At 45.5% G+C, this 24649-nt stretch overlaps 1 protein-coding gene across 6 annotated transcripts in view; it reads left to right on the forward strand.

Moving 5' to 3' along the window:
* Positions 1-24649, forward strand: part of Hat1 (histone acetyltransferase 1) — a 54823-nt gene that overhangs the window by 14216 nt on the left and 15958 nt on the right. For 4 of the 6 annotated variants that reach the window (XM_075891738.1, XM_075891737.1, XM_075891733.1 and 1 more), the window contains exons 6-8: positions 11049-11202; positions 11347-11451; positions 23077-23195. In XM_075891738.1, the coding sequence (XP_075747853.1) occupies positions 11049-11202; positions 11347-11451; positions 23077-23195 (378 nt within the window). The remainder of the gene's footprint in view (positions 1-11048; positions 11203-11346; positions 11452-23076; positions 23196-24649) is intronic. The other 2 variants (XM_075891736.1, XM_075891734.1) reach the window with 1 other exon arrangement.

Raw genomic sequence — 24649 nt, forward strand, 5'->3', positions numbered from 1 at the left:
ATTTTCTGCTCCTGTAGCACCTCTGAGCAGACCTCGCTATGACCAGTCACCGTCCCCTGCTCGTCATCAGTCCCGGTCGCCCCCACAACGCCGTGCTGCCTCGTCGACCTATTTGCAGCAACTCCCACCGGAAAACTAGGCCGTGCAGCTTCTGGAGGTGGAGCTGCGTTGACGACCTTCGTAAGAAATCCTCGATTAACGTTTTGACGAACCGGAACCTTTTGGACGTTACTGTTGGACGTTACTGTCGACTATGTTCGTGTCAGTGCATTGATAGATACTGGCGCGCATGTGTCCATTATGAGTTCTAGCCTTCGCCGCCGACTTAAATAAGTTGTCACGCCCTCCCTCAACCGAGCTGTACAAGTAGCCAATGGAGGAACTGCCGCAATTCTTGGCGTGTGCTCTGCGCAGGTGTCTATTGGGGAGAGAAGCACTGTCGTTCTTTTTGCAGTCATCGAACATTGCCCTCATGAACTCATTCTTGGTATGGATTTTCTAGCCACGCACTCTGCCCTCATAGATTGTTCAGCTGGCTTTCGCCATCTCAGTTTACCTCTCTTTTCCGGCCCGACCAGCCCACCGCAAGCCAGCCTCTGCTGCATTGATCTCACGTGCCTCCCGCCTAACTCTGTCACACATGTCGACTGCCTCCACGCCGCCAGTACCTGATGGTGATTACATGGTAGCCCCGATTCCTGCCATGATGCTTACACATGGGGTTGCTGTGCCGCATATGATTCTGACGATTACGAGAAACCGCACCTTCCTTCCACTGGTGAACTTCTCACTCACCCCCCAAGTTCTACCACAGGGTATCTCCCTGGCCAAAATTACCGCTCTCTAAGATGACCACGTCGAGCCCTTCAGAGTTGACGATTGCTACAGCTCAGTCAGTGGTTCCACTCCATCACGTTCTTGGGGCACCGACATCGAGGGAATGGTGTCATCGGACCTTATGTCTGAGCAAGCTGCAGCGCTTTGCCACGTTCTTGAGAGCTATCGTAGCATTTTCGACTTTGCCAGCAACTCTTTAAGCCAAACGACCATTGTCACTCATCGCATAAATACTGGCCATGCAATTCCCATTCACCGACGCCCTTACTGTCTCTCTGCGTGGGAGCGTGCAATATTACAACAAGAAGTCGGCAAAATGCTCGCGAAAAACATTATCGAGCCTTCATGCGGCCCCTGGGCTTCTCCAGTCGTCCTTGTTAAAAAGAAGGATGGAACATAGTGCTTTTGTGTTGATTACCGTCACCTCAATAAAATTACAAAGAAAAAGACACTTTACCCCGCATCGACGACGCCCTCGACTGCCTGTACGGTGCTACTTAATTTTCAACTATTGACCTTCGGTCAGGCTACTGGCAGATAGCCGTCGACGAGATGAACCGTGAGAAGACCGCATTCATCACTCCTGATGGCCTTTATCAGTTTAAGGTGATGCCCTTTGGTCTGTGCAATGCGCCAGCCACATTTATTTATTTATTTATTCACAATACTGTAAGCCCTGTCGGGCTGTTACAGAGTGGGAACTACATCATACAATGACAATTCTAATTTACCAACAAAAGATTCAACTGTGTCTACATTCTCAAAGAAATCGGCGGCAAGACAGTTCCAGTCGACAATCGTTCTGACAAGAAAAGTGTTTTTAAATGTGTCAATTCTTGGTGTGTAGGGCATAATTACGTGTGGGTGATTGGTTCTTGATGAGACTCTTCCTGGGGGACGCAAATAGAGAGAAGGGTTTAAATTGAGCTTATTGTTGTAAAGCTGATATAAAAACTTTAGTCGAGTGATTTTTCGGCGAATGGCAAGTTGAGGAAGTTTAACCTCAGTGAGCAGGGTTGTTATTGACTGCCTCCTCTCATAAACGGAAAAAATAAATCGCGCTGCTAGCCTCTGAACATGCTCCAGTTTATCTATTTGATATTGGTGATGCGGGTCCCAGATCATACTAGCGTATTCTAAGGTAGGCCGAACAATAGTTTTGTACGCCTGAAGTTTAACCTCAGGAGGAGCACCTCTTAATTTACGTCTCAATAGTCCAAGTTTCCGCTGCACTGATCCGCAGATATTGTCAATATGTGCATTCCAATTTAGTGGATCTGTAATTGTCATACCAAGATATTTAATTTGGGTGGATCTTTTGATTTGGTTAGTATTCACTGTATACCGTATATACTCGTGTAAGGGCCGCCCTCGTGTAAGGGCCGCACCCCAACTTTGAAAGCGGATATTTCGAAAAAAAAAAAAACAAAAGTTCAAAATGTCCCGCCAGAAAAGTGTAGTTAGTTCATTTACAGCCAGATGGCGCTGCACGCTTTTCCGCTTTTATTCTACTTCCGCCGACGCGCCGACCACGCTGTTGACAGCGCGCCGCCATATTTGCCTTGTGCGGCCTCTTTGTTGGCATCGTTCCTAGCATCGTGTCGATACGTTGGCAGCGCGACTTCAGATCGGTGTCGTCGGTGTCACTTTGTTGGTTGTAGTGAACCCTGCAGAAGCCAGCGCACGTGACGGACGATGGGCCGGCATCTGAGATCATTCACTGCAGCATTTAAGCTGCAAGTGATTGACTATGCCGAGGAGCACGGGAAGCGGGAAGCTGGACGAAAGTACGACGTCGATGAGAAGCGCGTGCGTTACTGGATGAATCAGAAAGATGCCCTCGCCGCTACTAACAGGAGCCGAAAGGCGTTTCGCGGGAAAAAGTGCAAGTACCCGCAACTCGAAAGCGAGCTCGTCAACTACGTCGTCGACACACGAAGGGACGGCTACGCCGTATCGACTGACATGATACGCGTCAAAGCCCTCAGCATCGCTCGCCACATGGAAATACCCCCGGCACAATTCAAGGCAAGTCGGGGCTGGGCTACGCGGTTTATGAACCGTAACCAGCTTTCTATTCGGCGCCGAACGACGATTTGCCAAAAACTGCCGCGCGAGTACGAAGACCACGTCATTAAGTTTCATCGCTTCGTGAATGCTCTCAGGAGGGAGCATGAATACGACCTGTCCCAAATTGGGAATGCGGACCAGACACCTGTGTGGTTCGATGCACCGGAAAGCACCACAGTGGATTTAAAAGGTGCGAAAAGTGTGTCTGTGCGCACGACTGGTGCAGAACGCCAAAGGTGCACTGTGATGTTGTGCATCACGGCAGACGGCAGGAGGCTTCCGCCGTACGTCGTATTTAAAAGGAAGACTCTCCCAAAAGAGAAGTTCCCTCAGGGAATCGTCGTACGTGCGCAAGAGAAGGGCTGGATGTCCGAGGAACTGGTCGTTGACTGGATTAAGACCGTCTGGGCAAACAGACCTGGAGGGCTGTTACAACGGAAAGCCCTCCTTGTTTTGGACAGCTTTAGGGGCCACTTGACCGACCGCGTCAAGAACCGAGTTGCCGCAACTCGTACGGACTTGGCCGTCATTCCCGGTGGCCTGACGAGTGTGCTGCAGCCGCTCGACGTATGCGTCAACAGACCATTCAAAGTGGAATTTCGCCGATGTTACTCTGAATGGATGGCTGGAGGCGTCCACGAGAAGACCCCTACAGGACGGCTGAAGCGGGCGTCGCTCCAACAGGTGTGTGAATGGATTTTGAATGCGTGGCGTGCCATGTCAGTAGAAGTAGTTGCTAAAAGCTTCAAGGTAACGGGAATTTCGAACTCCATGAACGGCACCGAAGATGACCGTCTCTGGGAAGACGCGGACGCCGAGGCGAGCTCCTCCGAGAACGAGGACAGCGAAATGGAATCCGAATAAAAACATTTCTGGCATGTCATTTGTGACTCTTGCACTCTGCTACTGTTGCATAAACAGTACAGACCTTTGGCCTGTACTGCCTGTACTAAATCGGCCTGATTCGTGTAAGGGCCGCACCTAGCAAAATTTTCGAAAAAAAAGTGCGGCCCTTACACGAGTATATACGGTAGTCAAACATTAAAGGCGTTTTCTTGTTTGAGACTGTCATGCAGGCAGACTTCTTAGGGTTGATTTCCATATCCCATTTTGCACACCAATTGTGAATAATGTTTAAGGCATCATTTAAACAAGTTTGGTCAGAGACAGTCTTGACGCGTGTAAACAAAAGACAATCGTCGGCAAACGATCGCACTTCAATGTTGGGATGTACACCACTTGCAAAGTCATTAATGTACAGCAGTAACAAAATTGGGCCTAAAACCGACCCTTGCGGCACACCAGAAGGAATGGGCAAAAAAGATGAATGTTCACCGGCTATTTCCACAAAATGTTGACGATTCGTCAGGTAGGCTTGAATCCACCTAATTATTTGTAAATTAACACCGTAACCATGTAATTTATTTAGACGTTTCGCATGACATACCCTGTCGAAAGCCTTTGATAAATCTAATGAAATAACATCTATTTGTTCTTTCGAATTCATAGCTGCAGCAAAGTGATGAACGGTTTCAAATAACTGTGTCACAGTTGAAAGGCGTCGGCGAAAACCATGTTGTTTGTTGTAAAAGAGGTTGTTATTTTCAAAGTACGCAACAAGATGTTTACCAATTATATGCTCTAAAAGTTTACACACTGTACATGTACTGGAAATGGGGCGATAGTTTTCAACCATCAGCTTGTCTCCAACTTTGGGCACAGGCACAACCCTTGCTAGCAGCCAATCACTCGGTACAACACCAGTTTCCAATGAGGAGGCAAAAATTTTGACTAAAAATAATGCAACCCATTCGCAATAGCGCTTTAAAAACTCGTTCGGTATTTTATCAGGCCCTGAAGACTTCTTGACATCTAATTTTAAAAGCAATTCAATTATACCTTCCTTAGAGATAACAATGTCATCTTCACAATGGCTACCATGTTCTTGACTTATCGAGGCCATGTCCGTCGGGCTAGTATATGTACTGTTAAAGAAATTGTTAAAAGTTTCAGCAACTGAAACTGGATCACTGCAAATGTTTCCATTTAAAAGTACACTGGTTGTAGCCTGCTTTGACCCAACCAAGTATCTCCAGAATGTCTGAGGTGAATTTTTCAAATAATCAGCCAACGTTGTTGAAACAAATTGCTTTTTAGCAGTTTTTAACTCCTTCCGCACGTCGGTACTAAGCGTAGCGATGGCAACGGGGTTTCTCGATCTTTTTTGTCGTGCCCGGCGCAGTCGTCGTTTCAAATGAATTATATGTCGATTAACCCACGGGTTTGTTTTTTGTAAGCATTTCTTTCTTTTCGGCACAAAACGAGATAAGCATTCACTCACAGTAAGTGTAAAGTATTCCCAAAGTTCATGAACTTTATTTCCTCTGGGCATCTTATCAAGAGCAGTTTCCAGTAGATCAAAAATGGATGTGTCATCAGCGCGTTTGAAATTGTAAACCTTCACAATCGGATTCTTTACTACGCCCTTATTCTCAATTTGAACCGTGGCCACGACAATCTTAAGGTCAGAGATCCCTTTCTCAATTTCGACTGTGTAATGAAACGTTTCCTCTGACAAAAATACGAGGTCCAGCAAACTCTGGCACTGTCCTTGTATTCGCGTGGGGCTGTCAACTACCTGAATAAGACTGTGTGTTGCCATAGTTTCCAATATGCATTCCGCGTGAGGCTTCTCTAAGGGCCCAGGAATGTGCGCCTCCCAATCTATTCCAGCCAAGTTGAAACCCCCAACCATAATTATCCGGCTTTTGGTACTAGTTAGGGCTGTTAAGTGATCATCTATTTTTTTAATGAATTCGACCGAGCTTCCCGGGGGTCTATAAATAACGCCAATTATTACAGCTATTTCGTCAAGAAATATCTTGCACCAAACACTTTCGTGGTCATCTAAAAGGGGTACCTGCTCATACTTGATGGAACCTTTAATCAGCAATGCCACACCACCCCCTCTCGTTGTCCTATCTTTACGGATTACGCTGTATGAACTGGGAAATACTTCGTCATTCGTAATGTCTTCGTTTAACCATGTCTCAGTTATGGCAATTAAATGTCAGTTATGGCAATTAAATTTGAAAGAATGATGGACTCATTGCTCCAAGGGTTGAAATGGTCCACCTGCTTATGTTACCTTGACGATGTTGTTGTTTTTTCGCCCACATTCGACTCTCATCTCGATCATTTGTCAGCTATTTTGGCATTTTTCGTCGAGCCAGACTTCAGCTTAACGCCTCCAAGTGCCACTTCGCTCGTCGTCAAATTTTCGTGCTCGGTCACCTTGTGGATGCCCAAGGCGTGCGTCCAGACCCAGAGAAAATTCGCGCAGTCACGAACTTTCCCGTTCTGAGGACCACGAAGGATGTCCGCAGTTTTGTGGGGTTGTGCTCATATTTCAGACGCTTTGTTAAGGACTTTGCGACCATTGCACGCCCACTCACAGACCTCTTGAAGAAAGACGCCTCGTTTACCTGGGGCCATGATCAAGCGTCATCGTTTTCGCAACTTACGACACTGCTTACAACGCCACCAATCTTGGCTCACTTTGATCCATTAGCCCCAACCGAGGTTCACACGGACGCCAGTGGACACGGCATAGGAGCTGTGCTATTGGAGCAACAACGCGGACACGACCGTGTTATAGCCTACGCAAGTCGACTACTATCTCCATCCGAGCGCAACTATTCCATCACGGAGCGCGAGTGCCTCGCCCTTGTGTGGGCAGTCGCCAAGTTTCGCCCATACCTGTACGGGCGCTCATTCCGTGTTGTCACGGATCATCACGCGCTCTGCTGGCTAGCCTCCCTGAAGGACCCCATGGGACGTCTCGCTCGTTGGGCTCTACGCCGTCAAAAATACACGACCACCAGGATTGGGACATTCATTTGCCGTATGTGACGTTCGCCTCCAATTCATCTCGTCACAAAAGTGCCAGCTATTCGCCCTTCTATCTCTTATATGGCCGGGACCCAACTCTACCCTTAGACACTTTGCTACCTGCGGCCGCTGAATATGCCGGGGAAGCCATTGCCGGCGCCGACCACGCACACCAAGTCGCCTGTAATCGTCTACAGGCTTCGCAGGCGCACCAACAGCTTTACAATTCTCACCATAGGGAAATGCACTTTTCCCCGGGTTCTCTCGTGCTCCTCTGGTCACCTACTCGGCGTGTGGGACTGTCTGAAAAACTGTTGTCGCCCTACACTGGACCATTCCGTATCAATCGCCAAGCGACAGACGTCACGTACGAGATTGTTCCAACCGATCCAACAAAGTCATCGTCAGCTCCAAGCGACACCGTTCACCCGGCTCGGCTAAAGCCATATTACCCCCCTTCGACATCATCTGCGTAGATTTAGCTCCGGGGTGGTGCTTCTACTGCCGGGGGTTATGATACATAACAGCCCCGCCGCGGTGGTCTAGTGGCTAAGGTACTCGGCTGCTGACCCGCAGGTCGCGGGTTCGATTCCCGGCTGCGGCGGCTGCATTTCCGATGGAGGCGGAAATGTTGTAGGCCCGTGTACTCAGATTTGGGTGCATGTTAAAAAACCCCAGGTGGTCAAAATTTCCGGAGCCCTCCACTACGGCGTCTCATAATCATATAGTGGTTTTGGGACGTTAAACCCCACAAATCAATCAATGATACATAACAGCCGCTAAACACGGCTGCATGAAAGAGAAGGACGAAATGAGTTTCGTTTGATGCTGGACTGACGGCATCTTGTTCGTCGAGATCTGTGCGTTCTAAATAGATTAATAAATAAGTTACTCGTAACAATAATCAGTGGCCAGAAAATTTGGCATGAGTGTTTCTTGTTCAGCATAATGCATGTTTTTTTGTGTGTGCTCCTTTATGAGGGTTAGAAATAGTGGCAGCTGCGACAAAACCCGCAAACGAAAGTTTGTAGCATGCATCATAAGAGGATATTCATGAGGTCTCGTTGAGCTGCGGCTGGCTCTATGTGAGCCAAACAGGAAGATGCTTGTTTCAGTGCCTGCTGGAGCATTTTATACTGTACCTTCAGAGAGCGAACAACACTTGGCAGTACGTTTTAGTTTCTCTACTAATTGCGAGGCACGCTTTGAGCGAACAACTGTTTAGCACGGAGTGTACCAAAAAAAAAAAAGAGCACGTCACATATTGGAAGGGTCTGCGTGAGGGTCGGTCAAGATATATATATGTGCATGAGTGAACACTGTTTATTTACACAAAAAGAGCTTGAATTTTTTTTAGCTAGATGAATTTTTCAAATATTCGGTCGTATATGTTATTTTAAAAAACTTCCAATTTCGCGCCTTTACGATAAACACGTCAATGTGAGACCATGTAGTGATTGCTGCAATTTCGGCATTAGTGCTATGATGCCTGCACGAAATGCACAGGAGCGTGACAATGGCTGCCGGCGAACAAGCTGGCACGTCATTGCGACAAATATATGAATGACAAGCATCTTAAAGAATCAAATCGTGAACACCTCACTCAGCAGTGTGTTTTAGCAGTCTAGCACTGTTACTGCCCATGTAAGTGTACTGCAGTATACCGAGCACGTCGTTCGCTGCTGCGCCCTTATTTGCCATACCACTTCAATGAAGTGTGTACTGCTCTTGGAAATGAAAGCAACTTGCCACTGCCGCATTGTCCCGACAAACACTCGTATCTCTGCACAGCCCAATGCCGAGCGATCACGAAGAAAAACGTCACTGTGCAAGGGCAAATGCATGCGCACGTTACAGCTAGCAGCACTGACGCTTAGTAGGCAAGATACTGCATGCAACTAGCTAAGGACACTCAGCTTGACGACACAGCTGTTAATGTGCTGTGTGTAGCTACGGCGCTGTTCATTCATTGATCGCCACGAAAACGTACGCGCATGCATTGACGAAAGCTTGACAAGTCTTCTGTGAGCTGTGCCGCTGTCGGCAACGTTGGCATGTGTTTCCTGTCATTGTGACGACAGAAAATAGCGCAAAGAAACGGGGACACAAGACGAGGACACTCGGCACAGGCGCTAACTTCCAACATAACATGACATCGACAGTGTTCGACAATTTCGACAGTGTTCCTGTCATAGTTCCGAAATGATTTGATGGTAGCACGCAATCATGTGAATGAGCTGAAGTGTTTTTCTGTGTAATGGGAAACAAAAAAAAGCCATGCACTTTTCATAACGCTACAATGTCGTCGTCACATATATTTCTCTGTTGCTTTTGGCGGCGCATGTAAGATGACGAAAAGTTGGGGCAGCTACTGCGTGGTTACTCTACGTTCCCAACGTCTTCTGGACTTCATTGTATGCTCATCATACTCCCGCAGCAGCGTCTCCTGCAGTTATTCCTCCAGAACTTTGTTGCTGCTATCTCACTGTTTTGTCAACGTCAGCAGCCAGTGCACCGAAGGCAGTCCCAGTGCGGCAAGATAGTGCCCTGGCTGCGGGGAGTTGTGCCTCGATTTAAAAAAGTATATTCGGGTCATCTTTTTGTCACACAACAATATTCAGTCTATCACGCGTGCTTTCCTTGCATTAGCACTACCTGCCCAGTGCACCTTGCTCATTATTGTGCGACTGTCAGCGTGACAGAGCACTCTTAATAGAAAAATGGTGAGCGTGTAGTTCTAGAGAAAGGGAACGAAATATAGCCAGATAACGAGTATTGCTGTGTAGATGAATGATGCACCAACTACTCCTGCTTGCCTTAGTGGCCCGGCTGGTGATAACAGGGGCAACAATTAAGAAGAAAACGGTAAAGTTCCGACTGGTACGTACGTGCCAAACCTGAAAGGGAGGAAACACCGATAAATTTTGACCACCTAGGGTGCATAGATTGCATAGATTTAAGTACATGGGTGTTAATGGTTACATCTCTACTCTTTGGAATGGAGCTGCCATGGATGGAATCAAACCAGCGGCCTCAAACTCAAAGAAAGGTTTGTTCAACATGTGAACTGAACCCAAGACATCACACTATTTAGCACATTTATATGCTTCCTGGCAAGTACAGATGGTGGCATTGATGTTGTGCAATAACAGACTAGAATAGCTAGCAAACGTATTGGTTTCAGCATAAGTATATGGTAAAGTACTACAAGATAACTGGTAAAAAAAATCGTGTCTCTTCATTATTCTATATTCTATTTGTCTTCAAAAATTTGATATTTGGACACGCCTAGTAGTTTCACATCCCAAAACCACGATTTGATTATGAGGGACGCTGTAGTGGAGGACTCTGGAAATTATGACCGTGTGGTGTTTTTTAACGTGCACTAACATCGCACAGTACACAAACCGCTACCATTTCGCCTTCATCGAAACGTGAGAATGCTCATCGAACTCCTGACCTCGGTGTGCCATCCTAACGTTAGTGCTTGTGCGCATGTGTATTGTCAGAAAGGGAAGGTTGACTTATTTCAATAAATTCAGTTGTCTGTCGGAGCCCATCCTGCCAATCTCTACTCATGTTCTGTCACCCAGAATTTTTATTTGAACATCAGTGGTCGTCTACGGTTATGCAAAAGTGGGTACGTCAGATCCCTTCTGTGGGAAATTGCTATACGGCAAAAGATTTTATAAAAGAGAGAATTCGCAGCCACCATTTGTAGCACAAAGCAACACGGGTTTCTCATAATGAAAGATGCTTAGTTGATCAAAAAATCTATGCTGGTTTGGTGATCAGACCAAGACCATTGCATTTTCAGGGCTGTCACTCAAAAGTATACAAATTTGGTGAATATACCTTGTGCCCAAAGCATAATCCACAGGAACAGTCACATTAAGTATTGAAATCATTAGGGTGCCTATGATTTCTGGCATAAAATTTTTCTCAGCTGTAACGTCTGTGTAATAAAGGGAGATTACTGCAATAACGAACATGGGTTGCTGAGGGAGACGATACTCTTATGTTGACGGGCTGATGTGACTGCAATCAGTACAAATTGTTATTGCGATACAGTTCTAAAAGCAGGCGATCGCACTAATGCATCAGTCTGTGACAGTTTAGGCTATGGTTAATATAAACAATCTGGCGTAGAACAAGAGTAAGTGTGCACAATTTCAATAGATGTGAACAAACGGGCTGTGTACCATTGGCGGGCTGTAGTAACTTGGCTGGCACACGTTTTCTCTTACAAGGTGGCCTGTCTCGCACGTTCGAGCTGTACTCGGCAAGTGTGATGACTCCTGGCTTTCTGGATTATCATGCACGCATGCAGAGCTTCATCCTGTGGTTCATCGATGCGGCTTCGTACATCGATTCGGACGACGAGAAGTGGGAGTACTTTGTCCTGTGAGTGGGCAGTGTGCAGCTTTGGTTTTTCTTCTCCTTCATAGTTACTGGTAGTTCGTAGTAATATTACGTCTCGTACTACTAGTAAATTTTAACAACTGATTGTTGGAAGTGTTTCTTGTCTGGTTTGCAAACATATTACAGACACGAGAAAAAGGTTGTGGATGGAGTCACGTGCTATCCCTTCGCTGGATACGCAACTGTGTACAGATATTATGCCTACCCAGCTCACATCAGGCCGAGGATAAGGTGAGTATCATTTAAAGTTTAGGAATTTGTTGTGTTGATGCCTAACATACCGTAAACCTAGAGTGTGAAAAAAACTTCAGGATGCTCAAGCCTTTCTTTCTTTGAGTTGATGCAGTATCATTACTTATTTCTGAGTGAAGTGTTGCAGAGAAAGTTGCTGAGCTTGCAAACTCTGTTCTGCAGAGCCACATGTACCATATTGCATTGATTCTTCAGTTCTTTGTGTCTTGAACATTCTTTGTTGGTTGTGGAGGGGGGGGTGTATAACTTCGGCCTTTATTTTATTAACTGGAACCTTGCCTTGCTGAAATCACTTGCTCTCGCTGTCATGGTGTCAGGGGCATTGGTGCCATCTAGTCAATCATCTATTCAATCTGCCAAAGTTCAATTTTCACATGTTTGGTTTCGGAATGTTTGGTTTTTGTGCAGCCTTGTGCACAGTACTAAAGTACTCTAACCTCATTATAACAAAGTTGCATCTTAAATGAAAATAAGTTCGTTATATCCGAAAAACCATTATATAGGTTTATTCCTAACACTGTATATATTGCAAGACTATTTTTCATTTACTTCGTTATACCCGATATTGTTATATTCAGGTTCATTATATCGAGGTTTGATTGTAATTTACGGGGTCATAGAACAACCGAGGTAGTGCCCTCGCATTGAAGATCAACAAGAACAGCAAAAGGGTGTAAACGATATTTTGTGAAACGTCGAAATTGTAGGAGAGTCATTTATGGGACATCACCTCTGCCAGATGGGACGCGGCAATCTGCAGCTCATCCTTGGCAGATCCGCCCTGGGCTGTCCACCAAGCCCGCGAGGTGGCTGAGGAGGTCGGCATCTCAGTCCCTTAATGGCAGTGACCCGCGACACAGTGATCTGTGTTTCAGAGGAGCCCCGCCGCATTTGTCTAGTGGCTAAGCTCGGCTGCTCACCCACAGGCCGCGGTATCGAATCCCGGCTGCGGCGGCTGCATTTCCGGTGAAGGTGGAAATGTTGTAGGCTTGTGTACTCGGATTTGGGTGCACATTAAAGAACCCCAGGTGGTTGAAATATCCGGAGCCCTCCACTACGGCGTCTCTCATAATCATTTGGTGGTTTTGGGACGTTAAACCCTACATATCAATCAAATCAATCACTGCATTTTGGAGGACCCAATAAAAGTTTATCCAATCTAAAGTGGTGTAGTTTAAGTGCTCTAGGTCTGTGCAAATAGTGCATTTTAGAATAATAATAATTAGGTCCAATAATTTCTAATTGAATTGAAATAGTGTACTGTATCACATGTGTAAAAAAATGATCATACTTGTCATGGTTCAATTAACCTGCACAATTTTTTAAAAACTAAAACAAGGCATGAGCAGATGTCATTCTTCTTGGTCTCATCATCATCAGCGTGACTTCGCCCACTGCAGGTCAAAGGCATCTCCCATGATCCGCCAATCAACCCATGGTCTTGTGCTTTCCATTGCCATATTATACCCGCAAACTTTTTCATTCCATCAGCCCACCTTACTTTTTGTCTCCCCTTCGTTCGTTTGCCTTGTATGGAAATTCACTCAGTTACCCTTAATCACCACCGGTTATCCTGCCTACGTGCTACGTGTCCGCCCCATGCCCATTTCTTTTTCTTGATTTCAACTATGATATCCTTGACCCCTGTTTGTTCCGTAATCTACTCTACTCTATTCTTGTCTTTTAAGGTTACACGTACCATTTTTTTTCCATTGATCGCTGCGTAGTCTTCAATTTAAGTTGAACCCTCTTTGTAAGTCTCCTGGTTTCTGCTCCGTAGCTAAGTACCCCCAAGATACAGCTGTTACATACTTTCCTCTTGAGGGATAGTGGCAATCTACCTGTCATAATTTGAGAGTGCTTGCCAAGTGTGCTTCACCCCATTCTTATTTTTTTAGTTACTTCAATCTCGTGGTTCAGCTCCGCTGTTATTACCTTTCCTATGTAGGCATAGTCTTTTACATCTTGAAGTGGACTATTGCGTATCTCGAAGCGCTGCTCTCCTTCGAGGTTGTTATACATTACTTCCGTTTTCTGCAGATTAATTTTAAGACCCACCTTTCAGCTCTCCTTGTCTAACTCCGTAATCATGAGTTGCAATTCGTCCCCCGAGTTACTCAGCAATGCAATGTCATCGGCCAAGCGCAGGTTACTAAGGTACTCTTCATTAACTAACTGTTCCCTAACTGTTCCCATTCTAGGCTTCTGAAAACCTCCTGTAAGCACGCGGTAAATAGCATTGGGGAGATCGTGTCCCCCTGCCTTACACCCTGCTCGATTGGTATTCTGTTGCTTTCTTTATGAAGCACTATGGTAGCGATTGATCCCCTGTAGATTTCTTTCAGGATGTTTATATATGCTTTATCGATGCCCTGATTCAGCAGTGTCTGCATTTCTGCTAATATTTCTACTGATTCAAATGCCTTCTCATAATCTATAAAGGCTATGTATAGTGGTTGGTTATACTCTGAGCATTTCTCTATTACCTGATTGATAGTACGAATGTGGTCTATTGTTGAGTAGCCTGTTCGAAATCCTGCTTGTTCCTTTGGTTGATTGAATTCTAATGCTTTCTTTACTCGGTTAGAAATTACATTTGTAAGTAGCTTGTATACTACAGGGAGCAAGCTGATCGGCCTCTAATTCTTCAAGTGCTTGTCATCTTTCTTATGTATTAAGATTATTTTAGCATTCTTCCAAGATCCTGTTACTCTTCCAGTCAGGAAACACCGTGTTTCCTGACTGGAAACACGAGGTGTGGCTAGTTTTTCTAACACAATCTGTCCTCCATCTTTCAGCAGATCTGATGTTACCTGATCCTCACCAGCAGCATTGTCTCTTTTCATGCTCTCCAAGGCTTTTATGACTTCTATTATTACTAGTGGGGTGTCATCTGGGTTACTGCTAGTTCTTATAGCATTAAGGTCGTTAGATTATCTCGTTAGATTATCTACTCGTTAGATTACCATTCATACTCGTTAGATTATCATTCAGTGTATCTACGCTAAGGTTGGTTTTCTCAATAAGAGCTGAGTACCCATTCTGAAGCGAGACTCTGAATTCCTGTACTTTCCCTCTCAGTGCTAGCTCATTAATTGGCTTTTTGCGTATCAGTTTCTGTCGTTCCTTCTTCAAGTCTAGGCGAATTCGAGACCGTACCATTCCATGGTTACTGCATCGTTCCTTGCCAAGCACTTCCACATCCTGCACGATGCCTAAGTGTGCACTCAATATAAAGTCTATTTCGTTCTTATTTTCGCCATTAGGGCTCCTCCATGTCCACTTACGGCTTCCTCGTTTTCGGTAGAAGGTATTCAAAATCCGTAAATTATTGCATTCTGCGAATTCTACTAGTAGCTCTCCTCTGGCATTTCTAGTACCGATGCCATACTCTCCTACTGCCTGGTTTCCAGCCTGCTTCTTTCCTACCTTTGCATCAAAGTCTCCCATCAGTATAGTATACTGTGTTTTTACCTTACTCATTGCCAATTCCACGTCTTCATAGAAGCTTTCAACTGAAGCGTCATCATAGCTGGATGTAGGCACGTAAGCCTGTACCACCTTCATCTTGTATCTTTTATTGAGTTTAATTACAATACCTACCACCCTTTCATTAATACTATAGTAGTCCTCTATGTTGCCAGCTATGTTTTTGTGAATTAGGAACCCCACTCCCAATTCTCTTCTGTCAGCCAAACCCCAATAGCAAAAGACGTGCCCATTCGGTAGCACAGTATAGGCCCCATCTGTCCTCCTAACCTCACTGAGCCCTATTATATCCTTTTTAACACCCTCTAGCTCCTTGAATAGTACTGCTAAACTTGCCTCCCTAGGTAAGGTTCTAGCGTTAAACGTTGCCAAGCTCAGGTTCTAATGGCGGCCTATCCGGGTCCAGAGATTCTTAGCACCCTCTGCTGCGTTGCAGATCTGACCGCCACCGTGGTCTATTGCTTCGCAGCTGCTGGGGACTGAGGGCCGTGAGTTAATTGATGTGGGAGGTAGTGGCCAGATACAGCACCATGGTGGCCAATCCTTCTCTGGTGAGGGAGTGCGTTACCGGCGGTGGTTGCCGGTAAGGCTGCACCCCAGGCCTCTTAATGCAGTTCCATCACCACGCAGATTTTTTTTTTAATCCGGTTGGGGACTGCACGGCACCGGGATTCGAACCACAGACCTTTTGCATGCGAGGCGAATGCTTTAACCACTACGCCATTGCCCACCTCTCCTTTTTCTTCTAGATGTGCAAAAATCTAATTTCCTCATTAAAAAAAAAAAAATAACGGCCCTGTGTGGTTTCGAACTTCTGATCTTGTGAGCTTATGCCGGATTAGCGCCATGAATTACCCCTCTTTCCACGCGTTTGATTTCTCGTAACTTCTTCCTGTCACGCTCGATACTGACATTCAGGCCCGTAACTTGGGGGGGGGTTTGAGGGGGCCCCCCGAAATTTTTTGATGCTTTAACTTTTCGGGTGATACTAAAATATTTACACGCCTTCACAGCGACCACCAGCTGCCAAACTTACACTGCAACTTTCCTGGCATTGCTTCCCTGTTCTTTCTTTCTTCAAACCTACTCTTTTACCAGAAAACCTCAGCGCTCCCTCCCCGGCACGCGCACCTGCCCTATTTGTACAGCTTTGCACTTCGCCCTCGCATTCCTCCGAGTCTTTTTTTTTTTTTTTTTTCGTCTTTCACACCGTAGCAGCTCCTTTATTGATTCGAGATGCTTTCCTTGTGCATTGCCGCTGGAGAAGTTATCCGTCTGTGCGGACCGCACGTGTCGGCTTTGTGTTCCTACGAAAAGCGCGTCTACTTCTGTGAAGGTAAACAGTTCGACAGCAACGGCAACACCAACACGACGTGCGCAAATTTGCCAGAGAAGAACCGCCTCCTTCGAAGGATAAAACTTCGCCCTTCTCAGCACTCGTGGAAAGCCAAGCGCGTCCGAACATCTGTAGCGACTCAGGAGAATGCACCGGTTCATATGAATCACCTGAGAACGAACACAAGCAGGACACCCATGCGCCGCCGAGAAATGATGGTGGCCACAGTGCAACTCCAATTGATCTTTGTTCTACAGTCAACGCTGGGCAAAGTGACGCCTTTACCACTGGGCAATGCCCAAGGAAGGTGAGTGGCGTGGCACCTACACATTCTGGTTCGCCTCCCCTCTGTGCGACGAGTGCGAATATTTTCGACTTGGGACTGTTTGTCTCGAAAAGCAATAATGTAAATGATTCAGAGACGATGGAGAAGCTGCGGCTCAATCCGTGGACCCCTCCGGCTAACTATGATTATCCAGCCACAGGGAAAAGGAATTTGAAGTTCCAACCTCACTGGGTAGATCAATACCCATGGCTTGTTTATTCATAGAAGCTTCAAAGAGCGTTATGCCAACATTGAGTAGTCTTCGCAAGCGAGTGTGCAGGAAAAGTGGATCACCAGCGCTTGGGCTGTTTTGTAACTAAGGAGTTCACCAATTACAAGAAAGCCATGGACGCCTTTAAGAGCCACGCATCCAGCAGTTATCATGCCATGTCAACAACGCTATCGGAGAACTTTTTAGCGGTACGGTCCCGCTCACAGCATGACATCTTAACACAACTTGACCACGGCCTTAAAAAGCAGAGGGAAGAAAACCGCAAGAACTTGCTGCCAATAATAAAAACAATCCTTTTCTGTGGCAGGCAAGAAGTACCGCTTCGCGGCACAGATGACTCTGGTCCGATAAATATGTCTGAAGTGCTGCCATTCAAAAATGATGAAAATTTCCGCGCACTGCTTAGAATGAGAGCAAAATGTGGAGATGCCGCCTTGAGAGCTCACATGGAAACATCTCCGACGAATGCGCTGTACACGAGCCCAAAAATTCAAAATGAGTTGATCACCCTCTGTGGTAAAATCTTACAAAGAAAGATAGTGGAAAACGTCAACTCAGGTTCGTGTTTTTCAGTTCTAGCTGACGAAGCCACTGATGATATCTCGCACCGCCCACATTTCCGTATGTGTAAGGTACGTTGGACACGACACGCCGGGAGTTCCCATTCCTAAAGAAGATTTTGTAGATTTCGTTCCCGTGTACGATCTCACTGGCAAGGCGCTGGCGAGCACAATCCTGAACAGCCTTAGAGGTCATGCCTTTGACCTCCTTTACGTCATGGCTTTGACCTACTTTGCAGGCAAGGATATGACGGCGCGGCATCAATGAGCGGCCACCTTAACGGTGTTCAAGCCTTCATTCGTCAAACAGCGCCCAAAGCGTTGTACGTGCATTGTAGCGCCCACTGGTTGAACCTTGCTCTGCTTCACGCATGCAAACTCCCCAGTATCCGCAACTGTTTGGGAACTGTATCCTCAACCTGTACGTTTGTGAGAGCTTCGCCACAGAGGACAAACCAACTGCGAGACAAAGTAGGAGATTTAACACAAGAAAAAAGAAAATCAGTTCTCTCCTTTTGCCAAACAAGGTGGGTAGAGAGTCACGATGCACTTCAGTGTTTCCTTGAACTGTACGTGCCTATTGTACAATTCCACGAATATTTAGAAGCAGAGGCCGCGTCATCTGATACTTCATCAAAAGCTTCTCAACTGCTCAATGCCATTACGAAGCGTGAGTTTGTCGTTTCGCTTCAGATCTGTAGTGACCTCTTCTCTTTGACACTGCCACTTTGCAAGTTTCTTCAAAAAATTGACTGTGACTTGGCTCAAGTGTGCGATCACGTAAAGAATGTATAGACGTTCTTTCCACAAAAAGGGCTAGTGCGGAAACGGAATTTAATAAGATTTTTCTGAAGCCACTCTTTTTGCTGAAGATCACAAATGTTGAGATGGCCCTACCACGCATCACTGGAAGGCAGATGCAAAGAAGCAACGTACCTTCTGCTACTCCCGAAGAGTACTACCGGAGGAATGTGTATTTGCTTTTGCTGGCTGACTTCGAAAATCAATTAAGGGACCGGTTCGATGCTCATAAGAAGGTCGTGGTTGGCCTTAACATGCTGCTGCCGAAATTCTGTGCATCGGCTAGCCTTTCTGATATTGATGATGCAATGCAGTTTTACCTTGGCGACATTCCTTCGGCTAATGTCATTGAAGCAGAGTTCACACTGTGGGTGAACAAATGCTGCCAGATCGAAGAAAAGGATCGCCCAGCTTGTGCTTTACAGGCCTTAGAGATGTGCAACCGCGACTTTTTTTCGAACGTCCACAGCCTACTTTCTATCCTGGCGACTTTACTCGTGTCGACGTCGACCCCGGAACGGTCTTTTCCACACTGAGAAGGCTGAAGAGCTACCTTCAAAATCATATGGACAACGACATATTGACCGGACTAGCACTGCTCAACATCCATCGAGAACATCAAGTGACCCCAGAACAAGTCCTCACAGAATTTTGCAAGTTGCCGAGAAGGAAAAACTTCCTCATTTGAACTTCCCTCTATGTTTTCAGAGTCGATTAAAAGCTAAACCCAGCTAGCCTAAGCTTCAACCCTTCTATCCTTTCGCAATTGCGAGGAAACTATCCAGCAAGCAGAATGTGCGAACGGTAACAAGAAGATCGGAATGTCGGGAGACTTGTTTGTTTGCTTGCATACATGCTGTCACGGACTGCCATTTTTGCCACCCGGCGTAACGGCAAATTACCGTTAGCTCATGAAAAGACTGGCCTTTAGTGCAGGGAAGTACTGAATGGGGTGTTCTTCTTCAAACGTTAGTCGCCGATGTTTGATCCTTTGTACCTACGGCGGCGTTGGCAGGGTCGTCAAAGGCCGCGATGCACCCCGAACTAGCTGTAGACTGCAAGACGCACCGGCTGAAGCCAAGGAAACTGACCATTCCCACGGGCAAAACTGCTTGTGGACAAGCCGTATGAGAGAACCTCAACAGGTTGTCACTCTCGCTCAGTTGAGGACCCTCTCCTAATTAAAAAGAGACGTGGTCAATATATTTTTAGGGTGGAGTTTCTAACAATGAAACATGCATGATTGGACCCATGTAGAGGTCTCTTTTCCCCCAGGACGAGAATTGGGGGACACGGAGGTCGATTTAAAAGCAGGATTTCGCCTTGCTAAGCAGTCTAGTTGCTGACCAACATGGTGTAAAAGGAGATCAAGAAGTATCCTTTAAGTGGTTGTGGCTCCGTGTCGGCTGGCCACCTAAACTTAGCTATTCGTCTAGTTGTGACGCAAAATTAACGTCTGTAACGTAGGCATCGGTACTTGAATCTCGAGTAAGCTCAACCTGCCCGAGCTCGGCTTCAAGCACTAGCCTCCCGGAAACACCAGCGCTGCAACACCGCCGACATCGCAGTTGTGCCAGAACTCTTTCTGACTTCTCGCATCCGATCATCGTGGACTCAACGCTGCCGGTCATCACAAGTATCCCTTCACCTATTTATACCTTCGGACTTTCTCATCTGTAGTTTTATTGTTGGTTAGTTTTGTGTAGTTTGTAATACTTCTCTCTTGTAAGCTGATTTATTGATTTTATATGTATTTTGTTAGTTGGTATTAAGTGTTGTACTAGATTCCTCTGCAATATTCCTAGATTCCTCTGCAGTGCTGCAATATCACGAGAGTTTTGTTTTTCCCCACATACGTCTCTGATCTCTTCACTGTCTCTGCTTACGTACGGAGCGACCTAACCTGCTGCCATTCCCGTCGCCGGCTTCGCGCTGGTGACGCTAGAGTGGCAGCTTGTAACACATGCATACCGTTTTTGTACCGCTGTTACATTGTGTTACTTCATCAGGAGCCGTTGGTCGCGGTGTCCCCGGCTTTGGTGGGGCTATTGTCCAAACTTATTTCTTGCTTTAACGAGAATTTGAGGTTGACATACCAATTTCTTTATTTGGGTACAAATAATAGAAAAGTACCATCGAATTATTACAAGTAAGCGATGTACTTGTTTTATTCACGAAAATAAGCCTGTATAAATCTTAAAAAATGGCAGCCGTTCTACATGCAAACCCCCCCCAAAATTCCTGGGTACGGCCCTGTTGACATTGTTGGTTTCAAAGTGTCTGCAAAGTCAGAGTTTTATTGATTTCAATTGTTTGCACTTCTACTCTGACGTTTCTTCTAAACTGGCGCGTTGTGCGAACCTGTTTTCTGACTCATCAGCTCCTTCCATGTGATTCTTACGTTGAGCGTATACGTCGCGGGCGGTTGGAGTGCATGAAAATTTAACGCGAGAAGTTTCTAGCTGCTAAGGAATAGACAGGCGCTGCCTTTAAGGCTGTATCCTATTTTGCTGACGTTCTTGGGTAGTAAATAAAGAAAACACTCTGGTAAATAAACATTGAAGAAGACAGTGGCCCTCAGCCAGAAGTCACCTATACGTATTAGTAAATATACAATGGCTAGCCTAATAACGTAAAATAAAGGAGGGAAGGTGGGACCATATTCTTCACAATTAGTCGATTAGCTCTTGCTTCAGCGGCACTTTTGCTTAACTAGTGCATTTATTTTTTTAAATATTCGTACGGAACCTGCATGTAACGAAATCCTTTTTATAACAAATTTTTTCAGGAATTTGTCAATACCAATATCTGTATCTGAATTCACTTCAACTCGTACTTAAGTTATTGCAAATTTTGAAGTATCTGAAATGAAGGAATAGGTGTAAAGTCTGCCTTTAGCCTACTGTAAAGGTGGTTTCACTGCAATAGAGAAATGATACATTGTGAAGCCCTCATAGTTAAGTAAAAGTATTACCTTTGCATCGATTCATCATTTTTAAAGTTTAAAAGCACATTATTCTGGCTTATATGTTCGGAGTATAGTAAATATATTCGCATAGGCCTTGTTTTAACTAATTGTATTCTGACATATACAGTTGAACACAGATAAACTTTTCTGCGCACAAGCAGAAAAGTTTGCGGCGATCGTGAACATTGACTTTTTCAGTGCATCAGCAGGCCGGTTCAACCGCTTCAAGAAGCAACATGGGCTGATGTTCCACAACATGCGGGGTGGAAGAGGTGCGGTTGGCGAGAGTTTTGTGCAGGACTGGCGGTCTGGACTATCCGCGCGCCTTTCTACGTACGAGCCGTGCAACATTTTTAACGCTGATGAGACATTGCTGTTCTATAAGGCTCTGCCTGACAAAACAATAAGGGGGACCTGTGCGTTGATGGAAAACTAAGTAAAGAGTGCGTGACAGGTCTTCTGGCAGCTAAGATGACCGGCAGAGAGCGGTTGCCTCTGTTGGTGATCGGAAAGAATATTAAGCAGCTGCCTGTCGTCTACCGGTTCAACAGAGAGGCTTGGATGACTGCCGAACACTTTCAAGCCTGGCAGCGTCAGCTCGTCCGTCACTTTGCGGCCAAGGCTTGGAAGGTGTTGTTCGAGCTAGACAACTGTAGTGCGCACACAAAGGTGTCCAGGCTCGAACACATTGTACTGCTATTCCTTCCTCCGAACACAACGGCTTCCCTGCAGCCGATGGACCAGGGAATCATACAGCTCGTGAAAAGCGGCTATCGACGGTGGGTACTCGAGCAGATGTTGCTCTGCATAGAGCCAGGCAAGCAGTACGAAGTAAGCCTGCTAAGCGCAATCCACATGATGACATACGTGGGGAATAACACATCACCTGCACTAGCCGCAAACTAACGGCTTTAGGCATAGCAGCTTCATGCACGACGCTGCTGATGCTGAGGTGGTGGCCGATGAAGAAACCGGCGAAGAGCAAGACAGCGGCTATGTGAGCATCATGCCGGCTGATGTGCCCCTGGACGATTACTTCGCAACTGACAGCGATGTTGCCGTGGTCGGCACAGTGACCGACAGCAATATCGTCGCCAAAGTCTTGGACGGCGCAGGGGAATTGGCTGACAAGGACCTAAGTGATGCTGACGAGCGTCCATGCCACATTATGACAGAAGCTGCGCATGCGTTGGCCGTTTTGGAGGACATATGCGTGCTTTCCTCAGACAGTGTGCGCAGGCTAAACCACCTGCAGGAACTTTGCAAAATTGTGACTTCGTCGCACATTGCGTCCATGAAGCAAACCGCGAGCACAGCCTTTTTCAAGAAATATAAGTCTGATGGTGTAGGAGACATTTTTCAAGTGTTTAGTTCGTACTCGAGATAATTTGTACCCTCTGTTAATCCAGACGTTCTCTCCGGTCCCGTGAAGTCCGAATTAACAGGGTTTTACTGTATATCAAATTTTAGGGTATATCTTGTTGGTTTAAAGGAGTAACACTGAATTGTAGCTCTGAATTGTAACTGAAAGCAACTCTGAATTGTAGCAGGATTTGACTTGCAGTAGAATGCAAGTGATAATTTATAAAATGTTTTATGTTTTAAAATTTACAATACTTATAGCATATAAGCCGGCATAAAAAGCTCTTAAACTTGAGAACTGGTGAATCGATATTAGGATATTGTGTTCATTCAACCTCATAGTAGGGCTTTGCGGCACTGTGGATTTTTTCTGGACAGGTGCATTCACGGTATAGCATCGTCTGCCGCAGTGAAAACACTAAATCACTATTTGCTTCAAATCTATAGGTTACTATCTGAATATGCCTTGCTAAATCATTTCAGAAAAGCAGGCAGTGCACCACAGTGCTTAATATATAATTTCTCTTGCAGCCAGATGTTGGTTCTACCTCCTTTCCAGAAGATGGGCTTGGGCACTGAGCTGCTGCAAGGAATATACAACTTTTACAGTGACCGACATCGCAGGTGTGTCCTGGACATCACAGGTGTGTGTACGTGCCTTCGCAGCTGCTGCCTTGCTCTTTTATTTTGCTGATTTTATGCAAGCTGTGCTGCAGTGCACTCCATTGTTATTTGATAACGTTCCTGTATCTTCTCTGTGTTGGCTCCAGTTCAAATTTCTGACCTCGTGGAACTGTGTAAACGACAAGAGTTGGCCGTGGGCACACACTTAAGGTCCAAGCTGACATATGCCTGTGTGCCTGCCGGTGCTTTTATTAGGTGCACTACTAGTTATGTTCATGCCACCATGAACGATCGTTTCTTTTTTGATCAAGTTGTCGCCTGGGAACTCTGCATAATAGAAACAGTTTTGCACATATGCTGTGCGAAACTGTTATTATGCCTATCTTATCTGTATGAATACAGTGCAGTTTAAAGTGCTGCTCCAACTGCTACAAACTGCTCCAAAAAGATAAACGCTGCTTCATAATGGTATATTGGGAAATGTAAAACAATGGACTTGAACTCTGTGATTCTTAAGCAAGCCTACATGAGACTAAAAACAGGCTATCGAACTAGGCTATCCTAGTATGCAAGTATGCAGCTTCCTTACTAGCTGCACGTTAGCATATTAGCGTTGCCAGAAGTTCTGGCAGTATACATATCTGATTCATGTGCATATTTGTACCTGACAAGCAGATAATTTTGGTGGATTGTGTGCAATAATAGTTCAATATTATAGTGGTTACTGACTTCTGCTGCGACCACTATGATGTGCGACTGATTACATTTATTATTATAGCAGGCTCGACCTCATCTATGCCACAAGAACTGGCATATTTCGTCAGTAGCTTCCTTTTAATTTTTGACACTGGCTATTTTTTGATAGTTATACAAATACGAAGTTGAATCGTCGTGCTACTACAGGAACCCGTGGTTGTCTATGTACACTGCCAGTGTGTTAGCTTATTCTTAGATTTCAGGCAAAATTTTTCACCAGAACCTGGTTGTTGGAACAGTTTTTTTTTTTCATTTTTGTTTTGTTTCACTGTAAAAAGTTTCGTTTTTTCTGTTCTGGAACAAAAACAAGCTTTCTTGAAGTATGTTTTATTATTTATTTTTTTCAATGGAGGCAAAAATGCTGTAGGCCCGTGTACTCAGGTTTGGGTGCACACGTTCAAGAACCACAGGTGGTCAAAATTTTCGGAGCCCTCTGCTACGGCGTCTCTCGTAATCATATGGTGGTTTTGGGACGTTAAACCACACATATTAATTAATAATGTTTTATTATTTTGCTAGCAAAATTTTCACGTGCAAGAAAATGATAAGAATCTAGGATTTGTGATACAACAGGCTCTTCCCGTGTTCTGAAGAGAGGCGCAAGTAATTACCTCATATTTCTGCCAATTAATACAAGCAGTACCCTTATAAGTCTCTAATTTTCTCAAAACTTAAGTATTTTCTCAGCAGGCTCGGTGCTTGCGTTGAGGGAGTGAGCATGATC

Source organism: Rhipicephalus microplus, chromosome 4 (assembly GCF_043290135.1).
Source record: "Rhipicephalus microplus isolate Deutch F79 chromosome 4, USDA_Rmic, whole genome shotgun sequence".
In the NCBI taxonomy this organism is placed as follows: Eukaryota; Metazoa; Arthropoda; class Arachnida; order Ixodida; family Ixodidae; genus Rhipicephalus; species Rhipicephalus microplus.